The sequence below is a fragment of the Lepisma saccharinum genome, chromosome 4, assembly GCF_977018435.1.
Source record: "Lepisma saccharinum chromosome 4, izLepSacc3.1, whole genome shotgun sequence".
NCBI classification, from domain to species: Eukaryota; Metazoa; Arthropoda; class Insecta; order Zygentoma; family Lepismatidae; genus Lepisma; species Lepisma saccharinum.
In genome coordinates this window covers 76066940-76090934 of record NC_139232.1, presented here as the reverse complement: position 1 = coordinate 76090934, position 23995 = coordinate 76066940, and the positions used below count along the sequence as shown (strand labels likewise).

The following is a 23995-nucleotide window of genomic DNA, read 5'->3' as shown; positions in this document are numbered from 1 at the left end:
CCCCCCCCCCCTAACGACGTCCCTGATAGAGGGTGAATTATCTTTTCATTTATCAGCAACCTTGGCCCACTAGGCTCAATAAAGTCTTTTGCTAATAAGATTCATTGTTAGCTGCATAAAAAGCAACGTTCCTTACTAGTAAACCTTTTTTTTTCCTATTTTTTTTTATATTTATGCACGACATAATGTTGGCCATTAGCCAAAGAGACTATCAGTTTACGTAATTCAGATCTTCCACTCTTACTTCGATAATTTTAAGATAACCTTTTGACATGAAATAGAACTGTACGTATTCGATGTGGACAAACTGCGACGGTAAACTAAATCAATGAGGAACAAAGAAGCAGTCCTATCGCTTCCTGTATTCGCAACGCCACCTTTCTGATAACATATCATTTCCTTGCAATACGCACACACTGGTTCCCTACATTCATTAGGTTTACACACTAAAATGAAAGCTACCTTTGTGATAAAATGTTATTTCATAAATTAAGTTTGAATATTTTTCAATTTTAAAGAAGCTAATGAAGTAATTTAGAAAATTTACTTCATATTTTTCTTTAAAAAGTAAACAAAGGACGACAGTGTCATTTATTCACTTATTATTCAGGTTCTGATATAAATTTGCAAAATGTTGCGTCATATCATGTGCCTTTTATTCCAATGTTTAATGTGTAATAATTCCCCTAGAAATCACAACAAAAAGCAAGTATTAGCCAGATGCTTCTTCATGGTTGAGTATGGCGGCTGAAATTGTCGGCAGCAATCTGTACAATTTTGCATCTATCGCGAAGAGCAAAGTGAATCACATTGCTAATGTACCACGTGTTGGTTCCTTCCATGAGCGGTTAAACCACCGGAAGAAAGAAAGAAAAACACAACTTCCTCTTGTCGTCGACATGTGACAAGTTTGAACGGAAATACGCCATTTGTAAATGCAAAGGAGTCAGTGGTTTGTCCAGAATTATAAAACTGGGAAGGTGGAGCGGGTTGGCACATTTGTAGCAAAAATGACCATGAATTAGGCATTAGTGAGACATTTCCCGGTGGCGGGATCGTGAAAATTTTGGGAATATTAGAGGTTGTTGTTAGAGGTATTGAGTATTTGAGTAAGTCACTGAAAGGAATGGCTTCTGTATTTCGTAAGAATTTGGTAATTCCAGAAAAGAATTACACCCTTCATAAATGCATTCCGAAATACATATGCCGGTAATATAAATATTCTCCATAAATAAATAAATGTGTATGGTGAGAAGATTGATTGTTTGATTTAGTTATTTTACGTCGCTCCTCTCCCTCATGTGGATGGCTAATCACGACGATGAGGATGATTGGTAACATAATCGTAATGAATTTGATGAAAGGAGAATCACAAAAACACACAGGGACAGGGCCCAACAACAGATGCTCTACGAGGATTAAGTGAAGTTGAAAAGGTCATCCATATATGATGAGAAGAAAAACAGGAACAAGTTGATCATGAACAGACTATTTTTACATATTTAATCATGTCTTTTTTGTGTACATATATATAAAAAAGAAGGAACAGTGTCATTATGCTGTGTGGTGGAAGGAAGTGCGCTCCAAGTGGAAAGATGATGACAAATACAGTGCGACGTGACGATCGCGAATTCCTTCTGCGCTGACGCATTCGTTTCTTTTTTCTTCCGCTGAAAAATCCAGCCGACGCCGAAAGGAAGAGAGAAGATTGGTTGGCTCAGTCACGAGGACACGTGCCGGCCCTCGGGATGAACTCGAGATTCAGCCACCCAGCTTCCACACCAGGCCGCGGTGACGTAGCTGTCTCCATGCCAGTGGCGGAATAGCCATCTTCTCTCGATCGTTGTTCATACGTTCATTGTAGCTATACGTCCACTTTATGCTAAGATAAGCTGATCGGGACTGTATCTACAGTTTAGAGTAGGATGCAAACCAATACACAATATGCCTCCATTGAAGATCGAACCCAGCACCCTTTGATTACATGGTGACAGCGATAGTCACGACGTTATAGGTGAGGCCCAACTTTACTGGGCATTTTTGGTATCAACAACTGGAGGGGCCATTGCCGTGTAGGAATATAGGGTTTGGGGAAGTAGTGCCCTACACCTTCACAATCTCGGCCATTTGTGGAGAAGATGAGATCAACACCATGCTCCGATACCCAGAAATTGAGAGCATTACGATATAAGAAATGGACAGTGGCAGCTAATTTTGCTTAATGTCGAAGAATTCTAAATGCAAAATAAATTAATGTTAACGTGTACAATTTATTTACGCGTAATCCATACATTGCCTCATTCTCTTTTTCAGAGGATGTATGCCATGAGTTGAATACATACCAACTGAATACACTGCAAAACATCAAAGACTGCGATCTGAGTGACGAGTGGGTGGACATTGAACCGGAGGAAGAAGTGGGGTTGCGTGTGTAAGTATGTTTTCCCCTCTCTCTCTCTCATGTCAGAATTATTGTAGATATAATAATCAAAAACAATTATTATTATGATTGTAAGCTAATAATAAACTATTATTGCATTGTCAATTATAACTATGTCTTTGGAGACTCCTCTTCTCGATCCACTAGAGCACAACTGTTATTCCTGTTAGTTATTTTCTACGTTGCCAAAGGTTAATACATATTGAAATGCATAATTATTATTTTGTTATTAAATTGGATTCACCTTGTTTAAGAAAAATCTCTGAAAGTTGAAAGGAGAAATTTTAGATGACTTGTCATGTAAAAAAGTCATTTGTGATATTTTGAAAACTCTTGGAATCATTTATTCCTCAGATTTTACCCCTTTGAGCACCAAGGCCTACAAGCTTTTCATTGAGCGACGCGTGATCAGAGCATCAAGTAAATTGTTTTCTTACATGTGAGGTCAGGCTCCACTACAACTTCTTTTCATAATTCCACAATTGTCCTCACGATGCTTAGTGACCACAGAAATGTTGAGAATTCCAAAAATTAGCTGATAAGAGCTAAAATGTTAGAACATGGAAACATGAAGTTCTCTTCTGGTTCCTGCTCTTACCCCCAATTTATCGATCTTGTACCTTGGTTATCCTCTTTTACTAATTTGAAACGAGAGCCCTATTTCCAGTATATATGACCCGTAGGTGTAACTTATGACAAAATTTTCAGATTTGTTAAAATTTACAACTTAACCCCTGGGGCAAAGAAATAGCGATTTTTAGGATTTCTCAAATGTAGCAGTTATTTAATAAAATAGGCCTAGACAGTAGACACTGCTTTTAGGGGGTGGGAAACTTTTCGATTCTGCCCCCTCCCCCCAAGTTTAGCCTCAAATTCGATTTTGCCCCCTTCCCCAAAGTTAGGCCCTAAGTTACCCCCCGTGGGTCGACTACCACTCCTCTTAGTACCAGTGGTCCCGTTTCCTTCTGTTCTCAGCAAAATTACGTATAATGTTTTCAAAATTACATTTATGGTACCAGGTGGTTATAATTAAAGTGACGGTGTTCAGAGTGGTATAGCACGGGATGTAATGAGAGTAGCAGTCTGAAACTTCGTAGATATGCTAATGAAGCAATGCGCTCGCGAATTATGCAAAAAAAAAAAAAAAATCCAATTCTCGCCACCAGGGTAAAAAATGGTGCTGTAAGCAGTCAAAACGTGGAATTTTCCGTAACTATGACGTCAAAGTCGGTGACATTGCCTAACCATTGTGTGAGCTCCTTGGTTGTTGTTGGTGACGCTTGTTGCTTTTTCCTTTAGTAATGTTCATGTAATTCGAATAGTGAAATTGTAGCGATATTTTATTACAAAGAGTATTGTTTTCTGCGATTTATAGTGTTTTCCCTGTAATTATACCAAGTTTTGACTGCTTACAGCGCCATTTTTATCCTGGTGGCGAGAATTGGAACTAATTTTTTTTTGCATAATTCGCGAGCGCATTGCTTCATTAGCATATCTACGAAGTTTCAGACTGCTACTCTCATTACAGCCCGTGCTGTACCACTCTGAACACCGTCACTTTAATTATAACCACCTGGTATAAAACTATCCTGAGATTCATGTGAAAGCAGAAATACCAAACACACACACACACACATCCGCATTTTGTGGATATGATGTTATGGAATAACATCATTTATAGACTAATACATTAATGAAATTCAACAATATCGCCGAATCACACAAATAACTTTTGCGAACGCTGTTAAATTAAGTGTATTTTTATAATGTTATTATTATTTCATATTGCTTCACCAATATTCGTGTAGATATTAATCTAGTCTTGATATGCAATATTCAGTAAACATTTGCTACAACGTAGTACGACGCCAGGAATCCCGGGTTCGAATCCCAGCCTGAGCATGGGTTCTTTGTGAGTGTCCCTTCATCACTCATCCTCATCTTCGCGATTAGCCAAAAGTGGCAGAAAAGCGAAGTAAAATAAACCAAATCAATCAATCGTCCCTTTTTCATTGTTCTTCCAGCCTTTCTCTTCTTAGGATATATGGGAAAATAATGTCAGTTTTTCAGCGTTTATTAGACAAAATTTCGAAACTATTCCTTGTTCGTAATATTAGGTCATTTGTGGTTTATTTTTCTTTTAGCTTCTCAATTGTTCACACAGAACTTTTCTGGGAGGTGGTAAAGGGCGTGCGTTCCCCTTCCCTACCATCATCCATAGGCGCCGACTCCATGGGACTTAGGGGGGCTCGAGCCCCCTCAAAGTTAATGATGTGGGGGCAGAGCCCCCTAAATAATTTTGCTTAAGAGGATCTAATGTATTATTTTTCTTCTCTTATAAAGTTTAGTCTGAATTGTGCCACATGAACTTAACTTTAAATACACATTCGAAATGTTCTAGACCATCAACTTTGGGGGGCTGAGACCGCTAAACCATCAACTTTGTGGGACTATGACCGGAGACAGCAAAACACATGACTTATTACTATATACTAAGTATATAATTATTATTTACTATTATACATATATTAATCAGAGACATAATGAATTTAGCCAACGACTTGTTAAAGACTGTTTGGGAATCCCCTAAAAGAATGCAAATATTTAGGAATATTATTGATGTGAATGAGAAAGCTGGCCATACTTAACTGCGACCAGTTTGCCCTCGTCGGTGGACGTTGAGAGCCTCTAGTATGCAACAGATCTTAAGGCTCGGCTGGACCTTTGGCATGCAAATGGGCGATTTTTTTCAAAGTTTCCTCTCCATTCGAAAAACTTCTTGGATATTTCAAAATATGAAACATTACATCAGCTTAGAATTCATTGTTGTCTAGATATTATCAATAGTTTTGTGATTACATAAGTCTATTAAACTATTGATAATATCTAGACAACAATGAAAGAAAAACTACACGAAAATTCACGTCAATGCTCTAGAAGGAATTCTAAGCTGATGTAATGTTTCATATTTTGAAATATCCAAGAAGTTTTTCGAATGGAGAGGAAAAATTTTAAAAAATTCGCTCATTTGCATGCCAAAGGTCCAGACGAGCCTTAAGGAACTACTTGAGAAATTTTCTGAAGAAGATTCTACTGACCAGCATTAAAATCTGCTGGATACCTGGAGACAATGCTTCACTTCAAGACATTTTTCTTTCTCTCCCTCTACTGCCATGTGATGGATCCAATAGAAGAGGTAAACTGTAAGATTCAATCTCCACGCATTGGTGCTACAGAAGTGGAATCAAAACTAAAATACTTGACTGACATCTTTCAAGGAAAGCGAATGTGTTTTGAGCAGTCCTGGCAAAAATGCGCAGAGGACAAACCTAGCCTCGTTGATTAGCCAGAATTGCCCCGGCAACGTCACTAAGCAGCTTAGCGGTACTCCACATACATCAAACTGTGCTTGATAATTTGGATCTGAGACCGCTCGTTAATGAGTTAATAAAAAAAAAACCCACTGCGTAGAGCAACTTTTGCTTTATTTTCAAATCATGTTCATATGTTTTTGTTGTGTATGTCAATTTATATCTTAGTGTACATCCTATTTTTTTTTGTTATTGCAAAATTAAATTTGAAAAGTAAAATATTGTAGCAAGAACAAAAGAGTAAAACTATTTTCTTGCAGTATGTTAGCATTTATGTAAATAATTAAATAAAACTGTTAAATATTGTAAATATTCGTTACTTTATAGGTTATTTGCAACCCATCACATGTCTGTTGCGGACATTAAAACACACCCATGCCCTCGCCGGGACTCGAACCCGAGACTTCTGGATCAAAGCGAGTTGAGTCGACCACCCAACACGCTTGGCTACCAAGGCCGGGATAAAACTGTTTGGTTGGTCCGTTAATGTAAATACGCACTATTCAATAAAAATGTTAATTGTTATCTAAAAAAACAAATGAGCAGACACAAAAGACATAAAGAGACTTTAAAACATTTTCTAAACGTTTTTCATGTTACATTTAATTTGCATGAGGAACATAATAGCTGCTTAAAAACTGCTATACGAAGACGTAATTTTTATTTTTAAAAAAGGGAGGGAGTGAGTCATTCATTCATTTATTTCAGTGATCAGAGGCCCCCCAATAATTTTGACAAGTCGGCGCCCCTGCCATCATCATATCTCCCCTCACGAAATGCATGGATACTCACTGGACAAAGGGTTTGTTCCTGGAAGTACGTAATTGAACTAATGGTAATTCACATTTTTTAGGAACGTAGAACATCCACTTTGCCTGTGTGAGAATTGCTTTTCCTTCCTCTTCACTTCCTAACAAGGAACCTCCTCAATTATTTTCGTTATTACATTCCACAGATCTTATATAAGTATGTATTTGAAGTGTAACAGTGCATCAAATATTAATTTAGTTGTTAATCAAGGTTTCATTTAAAATTACAAAAATACTGCAATTTTATTGATAATAATAATATATTGAATATTATTTTAATAAAAAAAGGCTGGTACTGCATTTCACATACAAGTCTCGCAATATCGAACATATTAGCTGAAACATACGTTCTGATTTCTAACTTTTGTTTACCAAACTGTTTCTACGCTTGTTTTATAAAATACAAGAGAGCAGAAAACGATTTTCCACATAAGCAAGCGGCATCAAGAACCCTATTCGATAGTTACGGAAACTCTTTGTAATTAAGGCCAGAAATCCGGATGGAACTTTATCTTCAACTGCAAGATAAGGATGTGAGTTCATAGAAATATCCGTGGGTATTTCTACGAACTGCCTTCCTTTGTTGCTGTGAGCCCTTATGGTTCCATAAATATTAACTCGACATTGTTACACCCTTGTCTGTTTGTGTAAAATTTGTAAGAAACTTGTAAATAAATTTGTATAATACTTAAATTTAGCAAGATAATTAATGTTTCCGGTATGACGTAATTCTTGAAGTTTAAAGATCATACGTTAAAAATTAAATGAATGTTAATTTGATTCTAATAGTTTGCCAGTTTTTTTCTGTTGTATATTGAAATATTTTTAATATATTAATTTGAAAGATTATATAAATTATGATGAAATCAAAGGAGTAAGAGTGTTACAGCGTAGCACAACAAGCAAGTAGTTACTAAAAATGAAACTAGAAGGAACCAAGCGAAGAACAAATGAAAATATTTTTGCTATTTAGCCTCGCTTTTGCCACCTTTGAGTAATCGTAACGCCGGCGCTGAGTAATGAGTATAGCTAGATGAAATTGATACAACGAACGCCTATGCCGAGGCCGGGACTCGAACCCGGAAACTTCGGTGGAAAGCCAACAGAACCTACTCCAGGACATTTTTAGCTATTAGCTCTACTAACGCGACACATCAAGAGAATCTATGCAAGTGCCGGCTTAGTTGTTATGAGCTTGTGCTCAGATCCGCAGTAGGTCCAAGCTCTTATGTACCCTGTCGATCTCTATCGTCCATACCTCTACCAGGTTAAACTTCGAAATGTTCCCAAATGGCTCAGGTAACCCGCACATTTGATTCGAATATGTATCATATTCCAGTTACGTTTGTAATTTGGCACGAAGCTGAATGAACTGCTGAAAAGACGTTCAGTGTGGGTTATTCAGTGTCTTCATGCTCCAAACTGAAGCTTGGAACGTAACAAAATGGATCTCTTAATCTGTTTTTTTGTTGCATCAGAAACAGGAAAATATTCACGGGAATTATGAAGCAGATCTTATAAATTTGCCATTTGCGATATGTTCTCGGACAATCCTTTGCCGGTGGTTCAATACAATCATTTGTCTTGATCTTGAAAATTGAAACAAGCTCTCCTTGAAGATAGAAGTTGAGCATATTTAGTTGGGTAAATGTCTGTTGATTTTACTAGGATCACTGCTGGTTCACAGGAAGTAATCTTATGTAGTCGCTCAGTTTTGAAAGATGAGTCGAAACCTTGAGATAACCAACAAAGTTCATAGTGTAGCAAAAGTTAACTTTTGTTTACTCTCCATTTCTTCACAAATTGGCTCAAAACCTTAAATTCAGTGATATGTTTATTATAACAATGACTATTTTTGACTGATTATTTGAAGGCCAAACAGACCACAAAGTTTCCGGGTTCGATCAAAGCTGTAAGAAATTGTGAGTGATTTGATCGCTCCATTTGACTGCCAATAAAAATATAAAGATTTTAATGAGAATATAAAAGCATGTTATCTACGTAAAATTAATGTGAATGATAACATTATAAATTCCATTTGATGGTACAATAGGAGTATCCATCAGTTGAGAAGTAGAAAAAGCTACATAAAAATAACCAAAAATTACAAATTGATTCCTACTTTCACTTTTTAATGTATCCTCCATATACTTGTTCTCTCTATACGCTGCTCAAATTGTGTCCTTTTGCTTTTCAAATTGCATTGCTTTCGTTCTCAATAATAAAAAAAAACTTAATGCACGTGTATGTTTACGTTTGACTCTTTTCTACATTTCACGAGACGTGTTTCCGTGTAGGAAAACTTACGACGGTTTGGTACTATTAGCTTCTCCTATTCTTGGCGTTGTGTTGAGTAGGTTACCGTTAGTCAATGCTAATTCTTCACAGACCTTCTGTTTGCAGATCAACGGTTTCAAAGGTGACAAATGAACGTCATTCTCTCTTACGGTATTCTAGCTTTACATGTCTCTACTGCAAGCTGCAAAATTATGTTTGAAACAAGAAGTCCGCACAAAACAAAAGAAGGAACGAGTTCCTCCTAGCACCAATTACATAGGCAGGCGCACACTCACTGGCGCCCCTCCCAATACATTGAAGATGTTTACAAAATACAAGCAAGTAGTTACTAAATATGAAACTAGAAACTACAAAAATATGATGCAGCCAGTGCTGATCTTGAGTTGATTGGTGAAGTTGGTGTTTTGTGCACAGTAAGGCTAATCGGGACTGGACCTACAGTTTAATGTGGAGGGCCTCCCCCATGGCGCAGTGGTAGCGTCATTGCCTTGTAATCAAGGGGTCCCGGGTTCGATACCCGGTGGAGGCACAAGTGGTTCGGATCCCACTTTAAACTGTAGGTCCAGTCCCGATTAGCCTTACTGTGCATAAAGTGGACTTAAAACACTAACTCAACAACAACAAGTTTAATGTGGGATCCGAACCACTATGTGCCTCCACCGGTTATCGAATCCGGGACCCCTTCATTACAAGGCGACGACGCTATCACTGCGCCATCGAGTGCTGATCTTGAAAATCATGCTACGTTTTTTAGGCTGAAATTGGTCACTGTGACCAAATAATAGTGTAAAAAAAACATTTTGGACCAAATCCGTACGGGCTGCTGCAACTCTGCTATTACTACTAAGATATTCAAACCAAAATAAGTTTGAAATATAATTTTAAAAAAAAGGCCGAGACGCGCACCATCATAAGGGATACAGTTTTGAATGGTCAATGTTTCAATTCAAGGGGTCGGAAGGAGATAGTGCTAAGCTACATTTGTACTTGTAAGAAATACAGTCTAAATAAATCCATGAATTTCTTCTGCCACTCGTACTTCGAAGTCTAACCCATCGGGAAAAAAAGAAACTGTCTTGATAATGAAAAGATTCTCTCGGGCTATCGACCAGGTGGTTTCCACAACTCACCTGGTCGATAGCCCGAGAAAATGTTTTAATCATTCGTCGGCAGGAAAGCTTCAAGACTTACTGTCTTGATAATGTCTTGCCTGTAACTGTTCATCATATCATTCCATTCGAAATGCTTTGCAAGTGCGATGTGAAAATAAATGTGGCCTAGGTAATATCTCGCCCAGACTCTTTCAATTGAATATATATAGCAAATTGTGTCAATGGTTTGTTCAAAAATAATAATTTATCACAATTAATATAAATATAAAGAATCCACGACTTTTGCGACACCGTCATATGCGACACTAGCATTTCTGCCGTCACATGGGACACTGTATGGAAAATATATTCCATGACAGTTGCGACACCGTCATATGCGACACAAAGTGTAAATAGCTTCCCGTCACGCTTTATCCAGGCTTAGGACTGGCTGCATCATGGAAGCTTGTGTGTGTTTTTAAAACCTTTATTAGTTTTCCTTCACACTGGCATCATGGAAGCTTGGTGTTTAAAAGCTGGATGTACCTTTGTCAATGACGGATTGTTTAGATCCCTTGTCAGTATAGGAGCAGACTGCAATCCCTTGTCAATGTAGACATGTAGAATGCGGCGTTTCTCTTGTAGTTGAACCAACATCTTACTATTTTCATTCTAATTTCTGAACGTACGCCGTTCCCCTCAAAAAGCGCTTAAGATCTCTATGCATTTCATAGTCGGCAAACACTCTTTGTATTCTATCATCTAATGCAATGTACTGACGTCGTCTACATTTCCCTTTAAGATTCAAGGCCTTCCTCTCACATAAGTAGTCGTTGTACACAGCTTCTAATTTTAAAGTCTTCACTAATTGGTACACGTTAGGACTTGACTTTTCCGTCAATACATTAACTGTATGGTTCCATCCCTCGACTGCATTGTTAGTCCTGTGCCGCTTTGGGAGCAGTTCCACATGGAAATGTCGAAAACAGAGTTGTTCATCCACTGTTCAACGAAATAATCCAAAAGTTTTCTCAATATGTCGTGATTTGGCGCATCTTCCATCACACACAGCCACTTACAAGGGAGGTTATCTAAGTGTCCCCCTCCGATTTCCATGAAACTTGACAGGTGTATAGAGGGGCCCAAAGGAAGAAATACGTGTTTTTTTTTTTTGGTTCCGCTAAAAAAATGTTTTAGGAGGCAACCCCCCCCCCCTCAAATGTCAAGATGAGGACAAATTGAAGTGGGAATTGACCCCTGTATCCCCCTCCGATTTCCATGAAATTTGGCAGGTGTATGGAGGGACCCAAAGGAAGAAATACGTGTTTTTCTGTTTCAGCTAAAAAAAAAAAAAAACGGTTTTAGGGGCAAAATCCCCCTCAAATGTCAAGATGAAGACAAATTGACGCGGGGATCTGACCCCTGTGTCCCACTCCGATTTCCATGAAATTTGGCAGGTGTATGGAGGGACCCAAAGGAAGAAGTACGTGTTTTTGTGTTTCAGCTAAAAAACTGTTTTAGAGGCAACCCGCCCCCTCAAATGTCAAGATGAGGAGAAATTGATGTGGGGATCTGACCCCGAAACCACGTAAATATGGCATAGGAAGAAACAGGGGGCATAGGGCCCCTCTATACACCCCCTCTATACACCTGCCAAATTTCATGGAAATCGGAGAGGGACACAGGGGTCAGATCCCCACGTCAATTTGTCCTCATTTTGACATTTGAGGGGGGTTTGCCCCCTAAAACAGTTTTTTAGCCGAAACAAAAAAACACGTATTTCTTCCTTTGGACCCGTTTATACACCTGCCAAAATTATCTTGTAGGACTAACTAATGAAAAATTTCTTTGTAATCGAAGATCATAATACCTTTTAAGGTGTGGTAATATTATAATGTGGGATTGAGATACGAAACTCTCGGATCCGGATCCGTTTGGCCATCCCTAGTCTGGATCTGTTTTGTAATCGTTTGTCAGTCCTGCACCTTTCGCCACAAACATTGGTTAAAGTGCAACCACTGATCTGAGCCTCGGGAAATATTTTCTTCAGAGACGCTATTGCTGCTGCACGTACGCAAATGTCGCTAATTCTGGTAAACAAATTAGAAATCGTAGGGCAAAATCCAAGCAGTGTCGCTTATGACGGGAAAAAACCAGTTTTTGCCCTAGTGTCGCAAATGACGGTGTCGGAAATGTCGGAACTCCAAATATAAACAGGTAGATAAATTGCAAGTTGTTATTTCATTTTCCCCCTCCAAGGTTCCCTTCACATTGTTTTCTTATCGAAGATTGGCCTCTACCCCCAGAAAAAATATCCTGTGTCCACTACTGCTGAGCACCTGGACTCTCCAAACCAAGAAAAATAAGGATTAAGTTGGTTTTCTTCATAGCCTTCTGTCACTGAGGTACACGAGTTGATCACCGAAATCTACGGTGAAAAAAGCTGGATATCCAAAAACATGGAAAAACACTTCTCTCACGACAAAAGAGGAGTCGTAACCCCCTCCTATAGGGCCACGTCTCCCATTACGAGATCGTGGCCATGCGCCAGTCTGTTGTCGAAAACATCCGCTATGTAAATAAGTCTTCCCGAATACTAATTTCAAGGGACAAGAGATTAAATTTCATTCGCAGGGTCATAATTTAAAGTTTCGTAACTGATGCCTTGCCAATCCATGGTTTGGGACCAAAAGATGGTATTTTAGGAACATATAATCTTGGTTGGTAACACAATTTACTCTTTTCTTTTTCAATATATCAACGAGTTTCTTCCACCATACATTGTGAAATGCTTTTTCTAGGCCAATGAAACGGACACCACAACACACACACATTGTCTTTCTTCTAGAAACATTTCTCCAGCATTCTATTACATCCCTAATCCCCCGGTCCCTGTAGGGTACATCTTCTAAAGCCACATCGTTCGACTGCAAAATTTTCTTCAATTTCATTTTATTCAGAATTCTTAATAGTATGTTAGCAGCATGTGTATTAATTATCCTATGTTCTTCACGTCTTTCAGTGCCTTAATTTTTCGGTATTGATATCACCATCGGCAAGAAGCTGTTCAATAAAATTTATGATTGTTGAAAATGGATTTAAGATTGATCCAGTCCCGATCAGCCCATCTGAACGTGAAATAGACTTAAACTTGTGCCAGGCTTTTTTAGTGTCAAGTGTGTCTGTTTAAGAGTCGTTTTCCTTTTCAGTCCCAGCGAGAGACCTAGGAAACGCAGCCCCGGTCGCCTTCGGAAAGTTCGTCGCCAGAGATCCAGACTCTCCAGGAGGCATCGCGTGGGTGAGTACAGTGATTGTGCAAATGACAAGGATAAATTCGCAATTTTTGACAGTCATCCGAAGCCATATGCACTTTCAGTCTCATTTGTAAAACAAGAACTTGACGTACATTCACGAGAAAAAGCATGCTGTAACACGGAAACCCCATAAATTTTTGGACATTGAAAACTATAATAGATAACCACACCCAAAGCAAAGCATATTTTGATCTCTAATTGTAAGATCCAAAGATGAAATATATATTAGCACGGGAATCACTCATTTCCATATACAGTCAAGACAAATTTGTTGTTGCGATGGGGTTATTATAATAGGGCCAAAATTAATGTAATTGACTGGCAGAAAAGTCATTGTAATGGTAACACTCATGTGGCAATACACGATGAAAGTTTGTTTTTCAGGATAGATTGTAAGTTTTAGAAATTTTCGAAACAACCGTAATAATGACAATTTACTCCTGAATGTACAAACCATTTTTGCTTTTTATGTTGAAAACAATCTCGGATGCTGGTATCTGCTTGCGGGACATTTAAAGACAATGCATTTGAACGGTTTCTTTTCAAAGTCAGTCTTTTTGTTTTTCCTTATGCGCAAAAGTAAACATCTCTAATGCAATGTGTGAATATAAATGAACGTACGATATGCTTCGAAGAAATTTCAGCGAAGAATGCAGGCTCGACCAGGACTCGAACCCGGGTCTGTGGCATACCGTCCAGTTCTCTACCAACTGAGTTACCGAGCAAACCTTGGTTTCGCCTGATTTTTCGATTCCGCTGTTTTTACCTGAATTGAGTTGTCTCTATCAGAGCTACTGCAATGGGATCTGTTGCTTTTGAAACACTGTTGGCGTCAATGGTGCCTATTGTCCACGTAAATAATATTGAGTCCTCGGTTTGCGTGCTTTAGTAGGTACAGTCATTAAATAACAGGAATTTTATTATAACTTTCAGGGAGATTGATGCACAACGAAAAATTGTTTCACTGGACACAAAATGGTTCCTTAGAAATACCGGGACGATCAAGCAGTTTGCGCCTGCGCAGTAGTACATGCAACTTAGCCGCTCCGCTGTCGACCTGCACCAAAAGAAGAGCAACGAAGTGTTATTCGTTTTTTGTGGTCAGAGGGAGTGAAACCTTCTGAAATCTACAGCAGAATGAAGGTTCAGTATGGAGACAAGTGTTTAAGTAAGGGGAGAGTGTACGAATGGGTGGAAAGATTAAAAAACGGAAAACAAAATGTGAGTGATGAACAGCGGAGTGAGAGAACAGTTTGCGTGGGAACTGAGACAGTGAAACAGCAGATCGACCAGCGAATCTGTGCCAACAGGCGAAGTCACTGTTGATGAAATTGCCGTGGAATTCAACATTAGTCATGGATCTGCATTCAATATCATCCATTATGACCTTGGCTATAGGAAAGTGTGTAACCGATGGGTACGAAAGCATCTGTCGAGTGTTCATAAGCGTGCGCGGCAGACAATCTCTCAGGAGCACTTGGACCGTTATGCTCGTGAAGGAGATGCTTTTCTTCATCGAATTGTGACAGGAGACGAGTCCTGGGTGCACCATTATGAACCAGAGAGTAAGAGACAATCGATGGAGTGGAAGCACCCAACGTCTCCGGTCAAGAAAAAAATCAAGACACAGGCAACCGCTGGGAAAGTGCAGCTAACGATTTAATGGGATGTCAATGGCCCTATATTGGTGCACTTCCAGGAGAAGGGTCAAACTGTGAATAGTGCTCGATACAGTGACATGTTGATAAGCAAGTTGAAGCCTGCCATACGATCAAAACGTCGGGGATTTCTCTCAAATGGAGTATTGCTGCTCCACCACAACGCCCGCCCCCATACGGCTGTACATACTATGGATACAATACGTGATCTGAAATTTGAGGTGTTGAAACATCCATCATACAGTCCCGACTTGACGCCATCGGATTTTCACTGTTTGGACCTTTGAAAAAACATTTCCGTGGTCAGAAGTTTGCAGATGACAACGAGGTGATCGAGGCGGTGCAAAGATGGTTACACGCCATGCCAAAAAGTTTTTTTTGTGGAGTGCATCCGCAAGCTTGTGGACAGGTGGACCAAGTGTGTTGAAAAGCATGGCGACTATGTCGAAAATTAAGGCAAAAAACATTTCTGTATGTATCCTTCTAAAAAGTTATAATACAATTCCTGTTATTTAATGACTGTACCTTGTATACCTAATTTGAAAGCTTCAAATATCATTTTTTTTTTACTAATATGTAAAAATTATTCTTCACTACATTTTCTTATAATGAAAGTAGTGGGAAAATGGCGGAGCTGACTCATCCGGAAGATTCGTAGCCTTTTACGCTGTATATTTTAAGGTACCTTCACGGGAAATCACCTATAGGGTAGTACCTTCACGGTTAACCCCCGAAATCACCTATAGGGTAGTACCTTCACGGTTAACCCAGTACCTTCACCGGAAAACACCTATAGGGCACTACCTTCACGGTAATTTAGGGCGAATCGTAGCCTTTTACGCTGTATATTTTAAGATACCTTCACGGGAAAGCGCCTATAGGGTAGTAGCGAATCGTAGCCTTTTACGCTGTATATTTTAAGATACCTTCACGGGAAAGCACCTATAGGGCACTACCTTCACGGTTATTTTCCAAACAGCCCAAAATAACAACTACCTTTCACGGTCTTTCTAGTACCTTCACGGTTAACCCAGTACCTTCACCGGAAAACACCTATAGGGCACTACTTTCACGGTAATTTTGGACGAATCGTAGCCTTTTACGCTGTATATTTTAAGGTACCTTCACGGGAAAGCACCTATAGGGCAGTACCTTCACGGTTATTTTCCAAACAGCCCAAAATAACAACTACCTTTCACGGTCTTTCTAGTACCTTCACGGTTAACCCAGTACCTTCGCGGGAAAGCACCTATAGGGCAGTAGTGAACCGTAGCCTTTTACGCTGTATATTTTAACCTTCACGGGAAAGCACCTATAGAGCAGTACCTTCACGGTTAACCCAGTACCTTCACGGGAAAGCACCTATAGATCAGTACCTTCACGGTTATTTTCCAAACAGTCCAAAATAACAACTACCTTTCACGGTTAACCCAGTACCTTCACGGGAAATCACCTATAGAGCAGTACCTTCACGGTTAACCCAGTACCTTCACGGGAAAGCACCTATAGATCAGTACCTTCACGGTTATTTTCCAAACAGTCCAAAATAATAACCCCCTTTCACGGTTTTTTCCAAACCTAACGCAGGTAACTGTCAGCGTTGCCAACTCTGCGTAGCCGTTTACGCTGTATATTCACGGTGCCTCTTGCCAGCGTTGCCAACTCTGCGTAGCCGTTTACGCTGTATATTCACGGTGCCTCACTGCCAGCGTTGCCAACTCTGCGTAGCCGTTTACGCTGTATATTGACGGTGCCTCGCTGTCAGCGTTGGCAACTCTGCCATCAACATTTCACCACAATATTTTACGAGTTAAACTAACCTAGTGAGTTGGCAACATGTCGTTTACGCTGTATATTACAAGAGTTCACGGTGCCTCACTGTCAGCGTTGCCAGCTCTGCCATCAACATTTCACCACAATATTTTTACGAGTTAAACTAACCTAGTGAGTTGGCAACATTTATTCTATCATGCATTGTTTGAGCCGCAAGCTAAATTTAGCTAACAAATCAAAACGAGTGCTCTTCAGGGGATGAAGTATGCTTTCGAAAACAAAGAAACAATACAAATTCCAGCATTTCCTCTACCGATGACCATCTTTTCTGTTCTGGTTAATTACGCAAGGGAAAAAAGGGCTTCAAAAGAAAATCTTTACCAGTAAAAATGTCTGCGAGACCTTTTTCTCGAAGCAAGAAGAGGAAAAATTAATAAAATAGTCTTAAGTAGTGGGAAAGAAAGAAATGCGCTATAACATGCCAACCAACGTGTTCGGCTACAACAGGAGGAAACCTGGCGCCACGCTTCCCAAGTACGTCAAGATATCCAGCGAAGAGGTCGTCAAAGCTCGAGACATGCTTGACGATGCCTTGCTTGCTTTCCGAACCGACCTGTTGGCAGTAGTACAGTGTCCCCGGTTCCACGCCCGAAAATGAGGCTCGGTGAGGCTCGCAGTGTTGCCAACCCCTTACTCGAAAAAATCACCAAGGTTTTTATCTCGGTCTAACCTAATTTAAAGCAAAAAGCTGGCAATACTGCGAATCTCACCGAGCCTCATTTTCTTGCAGTGTTGCCAGCTCGAGCGAGGCGTAGCCTTTTACGGTGTATGTTAATGGTTTGCACTCGTAAGGCATGAGCCTCATTTTCTCGCAGTGTTGCCAACTCAGGGCGAGGCGTAGCTTTTTACGGTGTATGTTAACGGTTTGCTCTCGTAAGGCATGAGCCCTATTTTTTTGCAGTGTTGCCAACACCTCACTCGAAAAAATCACCAAGGTTTTTGTTTTTGGGTATAAACTAACCTACAATGAGAGAAAAATGGACAGAAAAAGCTCTGACATTACTTTTTAAGCTATTTTTTATCTTATTTCAAAATGTTGCTTTTATGCTAACTTGTTTTTTGACCTACATTTGAAATGACTTACGATATTTTCCTATAAGGAGGCTGTTTTTTTACTGTAAGCTCTCTTAGTGTAATCTACTACGACCTGCTAATAGGCTTCTGCTCTCAGCGTAATCTGTTTTACGTACTAAACTAATCTACAATGAGAGAAAAAAAATGGACAGAAAAAGCTCTGACATTATTTTTTAAGCTATTTTTTATCTTCTGCAAATGTTGCTCTTATGCTAACTTATTTTTTGATCTATTTTTTATTTTATGATGTTTTACGCACTAAACTAGCCTACAATGAGAGAAAAATGGACAGAAAAAGCTCTGGCATTACTTTTTAAACTATTTTTTATTCTATTTTAAATGTTGCTCTTATGCTAACTTATTTTTTTATTTTTTTTATTTTACGATGTTTTATGCACTAAACTAACCTACAATGAGAGAAAAAATGAACAGAAAAAACTCTGATATTATTTTTTTAAGCTATTTTTTATCTTCTGCAAATTTTGCTCTTATGCTAACTTGTTTTTTTGACCTACTTTTGAAATGACTTATGATATTTTCCTATAAGGAGGCTGTTTTTTTTTACTGTAAGCCCCCCTCAGTGTAATCTACCACGACCTTGTGCTCTCAGCGTAATCTGCCACGATGTGTTTTGTTTTTTTAAAACTCTCATGTGTGATCTTCTACAATGTGTGTGTGTGTGTGATAATCAAAATTTATTTTTGTTAAGGAAATCCCTGGCCCCTGCTACGACCTAACGGGACCTCTTCTATGATGTTTTGGGCCTTCTGCTATAATGTTTTTCTCCTCATGTTGCAAAAATTGTATTGTAGCGGTATTTGAAATCGACTGTACTGTGTAGTAGACCAATCAACTCGGTTCTAAGCTCGAAAAGTGGGGCTTAGTGGGGCTCAACCCACCCCAAGAAAATTTCACCATGTGATTTTTCACAGGCGAAACTAACCTACCAATAGGAGTTGGCAACACTGACTAGTTGCTTCACAAACCTCTTGTTTTTTAAACATATGATATTTTCACAGGCGAGGCTAACCTACAAGTTACAAGTTGACGGCGTAATCTTCTATAAGATGATAAGTATGCAATAAGATGAAGAAGATACTAACTGGCAATAGCGGTGTTAATGTTTCCAGCTTTCTACCCCCACCCTCTTCTTACCGGATCTTCTCCCTTATGGTGCAGTGGTATTCAAGGATTCGATACTTGCACAAGTGGTTTTTGAAACTGTAGGTTTAGCCCCGATTAGTCTTACTTACAGGGGGCTCTTGTAAATGCCACGGGTGAAAAAACATGCATACTTTTGTTTTTTCCACATGTATGTATGTATGTAATGCAATTTGTGTGGAGGCCAAAATTTTGAATTTACGGCTTAATTAATCTGCATGAATGCTTAATGTTTGATTTTTTTTATTTCTAGTTTGACATGAGATACACACAATTTTATTTTTTGAAGTACAGTTAATATTACCTAGTTCGGGTTAAGCTGTAACATACAACTAGCGATCGACACGACACACAGACAGAGAGAGTGTGAGCAAATTCAAAGTGCGATCTATTGTGAACTAAACTAACCTCACTCACCCACCCACATATAGTTTTACAGGTAACTCAAAAAGCAGAAAATAGTACATAGCATGACAGGTCGATCTATCGTAAACTAAACTAACCTTACTTGCCCACCTACATATAGCCTTACAGGTGACTCAAAGGCAGAAAGGCAGCTATATTACTTGTAAGGGCCAACACACAAGATTTATTGCAAACTAAATTAACCTACGACATAAGCCATGGACACATCTTCCAGATAGGGTATAAGCAACTCACCTCTTGTAATTGTATAACGGGGGAAAATTAACCTACAGCTGGCAACACTGTTTGAGTTGCTTTCGACGAGCCAAACTTACACTTTGCAAATAGGCTAAAGCTAATTTTTTACAGCTAGAAGCTTGAAACATATACTCTTGCAGAGTATGCCAACTTACCTCATGTAAAAATATTACCTAGTACGGTTAAGCTGTGACATACAACTAACGATCGACACGACCACCTGACACACATACGGAGAGAGTGAGACAGCTTATATGCAATATATTCCTACACATGTACTGGGTTTTAAAAGGTAACTTGCAACAACTATTTTACTCACTCTCTATCAAAATCTCCTAACCACATGTTTTTGATACTTGCTGCCAGAACATGGTGGTTTTAGACTGTAAATTCAACCTGATTATTCTATTTGTGCATGATGCCTGCATTTGGAATATTTAATTCTTGGCATACGGTATTTTGCGTGCTCCAGTAACCTTGTGCTTGATTCACGGAAGCTATGACGCGTATTTCCTGTTTTGCGAACATGCGAGAATTTTTCACAATAGATAATATATTGCAAGAGCGAGTTGTTTGTGTATATAAATCTAGTTTTGGAAATGGACATGAATATAATGTCAAAAATTATTGCATAACTTAAAAATATTGATATTTATTGCACTAGCAAAGGTAAATGTGGAATGCCCCGGCCCCCTCAGCTGTTAGGTTAAACAGCATAAATATTTTATTACTGATAGCAAGCATTCTCATATCCACAAAACAGATCTAGTAATGAGCTGTCTTGCAAGTCTCCCGAGTGAAGAAATATGATGCCACTATAAACTGCAAACAAGATATGCAGTCCCTCGCATGAGATGTATGAGGCTTATGAACCTCGACCTATAGAGTTGTACAATGGATTTTTTTTTTAAGCATAGCGGTATGTTTTTTGCTTATTTTAATGTCATTGAGCGTGCATGTAAAGAAGGGGAGAGAAAAAAAAGAGGAGGGGGGGTTATAACGGATAATTCATATTTCGATTTCAATACTTTTGCTAGTCACGATTCACCTGCTATCTAGAAGGACACTGGACGATGGCTAAAAGCGAGTGAAGGAGAGAAATGTTATTTTTTTTATTTTTTTGATTGTGTGTGATGAAATAGTTTTAGATAATAATAGTAGGCTAATAGAATTGTAGAAAACGGGTGTATGGTGATGCGAGGCTGAAAGCAATTTTGAAAGCAGTCTCGGGCATCTTTGCGTTCAGCCAACAAGGAAAATGCATATGGAGGGCGCAACGGTATTGTCCATGGATGGTTTTTCTGAATAAACATACATATTAGTTTTTGCAGTCTCCAGATGGGATCGGAGTTTTTGTTTTGGTTGGACAAGGGGTTCAGATAAATGCATGGACATCAAAATAAAAGAAAAAAAATTTACTCCACTGCTCACATGTATTGAGTCTTCCAATAACACACCTCGCGGGGCGTACCTACATGTATGCAAAATATAGTTAATGTTTTATTTCTCGAACCTGTGGTCTGTAGATTTGTTTTTTTGTTGGCAACAGAAACAGAAAAAATGGCACCATGTTATTGTATACTGATATGGGTGTACTGTAATCATAACAATTTTCTAGTTAAAAATCTATGTTGAAAAGCAATGTTGGGTGACTTGTCTGTGTTGGGTCTTATTAACAACTTCACAGCTGTACCTGCACAACTCATCGACTACAAGGCAACAATGTTAGGAAATGTGTGCATGGCTCTGAGAATACAATTTAAAATTACTAATGTGGCATGAACCCCCTCTACTTGTGTGTATTTGAATATGCGAAAATTAGACACTTTGAATAATCGATGAGAACAATTACAAAAGCAGCTTGCACCTGTATGACGTGTTCAAACTTCAGATGATTTTTGTTAATCTACAAAAGCCAAGTGCAATCGGAGATCACTACGAAAATTGGGGGGGGGGGGGGGGAAAGAAGGGAGGCTATTTTGGCTAATGGCAACGATGAGGATGAATAATGGTTGTTTTGATAAAATTGACGAAGTTAATATGCCTAGCTTAAAATAAAATTCAACAATTAATGTTAAACATTTGCCACTCTGAAATGGCGACGGCTATCATCATAACATGACTTGTTTCTAACCTGTCTATATTGGCCCTCTCTCTACCCCTCCATAAATTTGATTCGAAAGGCACAATCATTCCAGTTCTTGAATAAGACTCGCATATGCCCTCAGAAAAAACAAGAGAAGAAATAAATAAATCAAGTCATGTATATTCTTCATCCCCGAATTTTCTTCCACAACACTGCACGAAGCCTCGAGTTTCGGATATTGTTGTTGTGCGACAGGATAGGATAGATGAACCGTATGTTTACCGAGGACCAGACGTAATCAAACATTTTTTTGAAAAGATAGTTGAAGAGGTTGAGACTATTGGCAGCCTCTTACGCGAATTGAAACCAAATGCTCCCATTATCCAGCTATGAACTTCAATCTTACAATAATATTGAAACGTGTCCGGTGTGCGATCAAAGGTTTTACCGACGAGAACCGGAAAGTAATTTCATCATAATTATTTTACCGGAAACTACATCGGTGGAATCTGTAACATAATGTATTCATGTATGTGTTTGACAATCATATATCACTTACTAGAACAATTTTCACATTGTTTTCACTACGTGAGATGATATTTTATTTACATTTGCGATAAAATAGAGGTTTGGGTGTAATAACAGTTTTTATTAATTAATTTAGAGATGCATTTTTTATTTGTTGAGTTAATGATTAGGTTAATTTGTTATTTCTTGCAAAAAAAAGAGGGAACCACAGCTGAAAGAAAATACACAACTTGTATTATTGAGGTCAAGAGTTTGTTTTAACATCACTTTTTGCATACATAGGCTAATCGCGACTCGGGATATGTTTAAAATGGAATCTGAAATATTGATTATGCGACCTGACTGGAACTCGGAATAGGACACACTGATTACAAGACGTCGATATATTACTATTTGGTAAGAAATTGTAGTGTTTCAATTCACACACACACACACTCACAATTTAAAACAACTAAACTGATCGTAGGCCCAACTGGCGGCTGGCATACACAACTATCCATCCACCAGTCGTCTTCTGGGGCGTGTGTTTCGATGAGTGTCAACAACCTCCATTGTGAAGTAAAATTTGTAGGGGTAACATCACACTCCAATTACAATGTTGGCAAACTTTTCAATTTTATCGTAAACGACGACAAAGGTATCGGCTACCTGATCAAAATTATCAACACGCTGCCTCCGAGATTCTGGAACGTTGCCGAAGGAAAGGGACTCGTGAACGACATCATCAACAAGTTACCTTTCGAGATATATTTACCTGGCTACCAATACTGCGGACCGGGTACCAAACTTGAGAAAAGATTGGAGAGAGGAGACAAGAGTGTGAATCCGTTGGACGCGGCATGCAAAAATCACGATATTGCTTACAACACGCACACGAATTTGGATGCACGTCACGAAGCAGACAAGAAATTGGAGCATGCTGCTTTCAGGAGGGTCATGAGCAGAGATGCTTCTTTGGGAGAAAAAGTTGCAGCATTGGGCACCACCATCGCCATGAACACGAAACAAAAATTTGGATGGGGAATCCTACCTAGAGTTATCTTTAACTGGCAACGAGGTGATCTTGGTCAGCACGACGAACCCTCAGCCGTTATAGAAGATATCTGAAACCAGCTTACACCAGTCACTCATAGCCCCCCCCCAATTTTCTCACGATGGTGGGTTGCTACCGGCCCTATACGTAGGCCGAATAAATTCCGACCAGAGCCGGATTCGAACCTATGCCGTCTCGCAGCGAACAATCTCAAGACGAGTGAACGCCGTAATTCGCTCAGCTACGGAGGAGGACTCTCTCTCTCTCTACTCTTTCTCTAATTTTCATCATCATTGTTAAAATTAATCCAAGAGAAAATATATATTTTGTGTTGACATGGGAAATATGCAATAAAAAAATACATGATCAATAGTTAAGGTCAAAATCTGAATAAACAGTGAGGGTGATACACGCAAGCTTCCAGGCATGTGATTTACACAGAATTAAATATAAAATGAGAGATGGAAGGTTTTTGTTACTATTAGAATTTAAGGACGGAAAATATGTACAGCAAATGAATACTACGTTTGACTAATCGTGAAGATGAGTATCACAGTACGTTTTTTTATCGTTCTTATATAAACGTTGAAACGTTTAAGAACGTATAAGAACGTTTACCGAAACGTTTCAACGTTG

At 39.0% G+C, this 23995-nt stretch overlaps 1 protein-coding gene across 1 annotated transcript in view; it reads left to right on the top strand.

Moving 5' to 3' along the window:
* The window catches only part of Exn (Ephexin), a 177252-nt gene that overhangs the window by 74511 nt on the left and 78746 nt on the right, over positions 1 to 23995 (top strand). Inside the window, exons 3-4 of the mRNA XM_083120790.1 lie at positions 2314 to 2431; positions 13219 to 13307. Of these exons, the coding sequence (XP_082976916.1) occupies positions 2314 to 2431; positions 13219 to 13307 (207 nt within the window). The remainder of the gene's footprint in view (positions 1 to 2313; positions 2432 to 13218; positions 13308 to 23995) is intronic.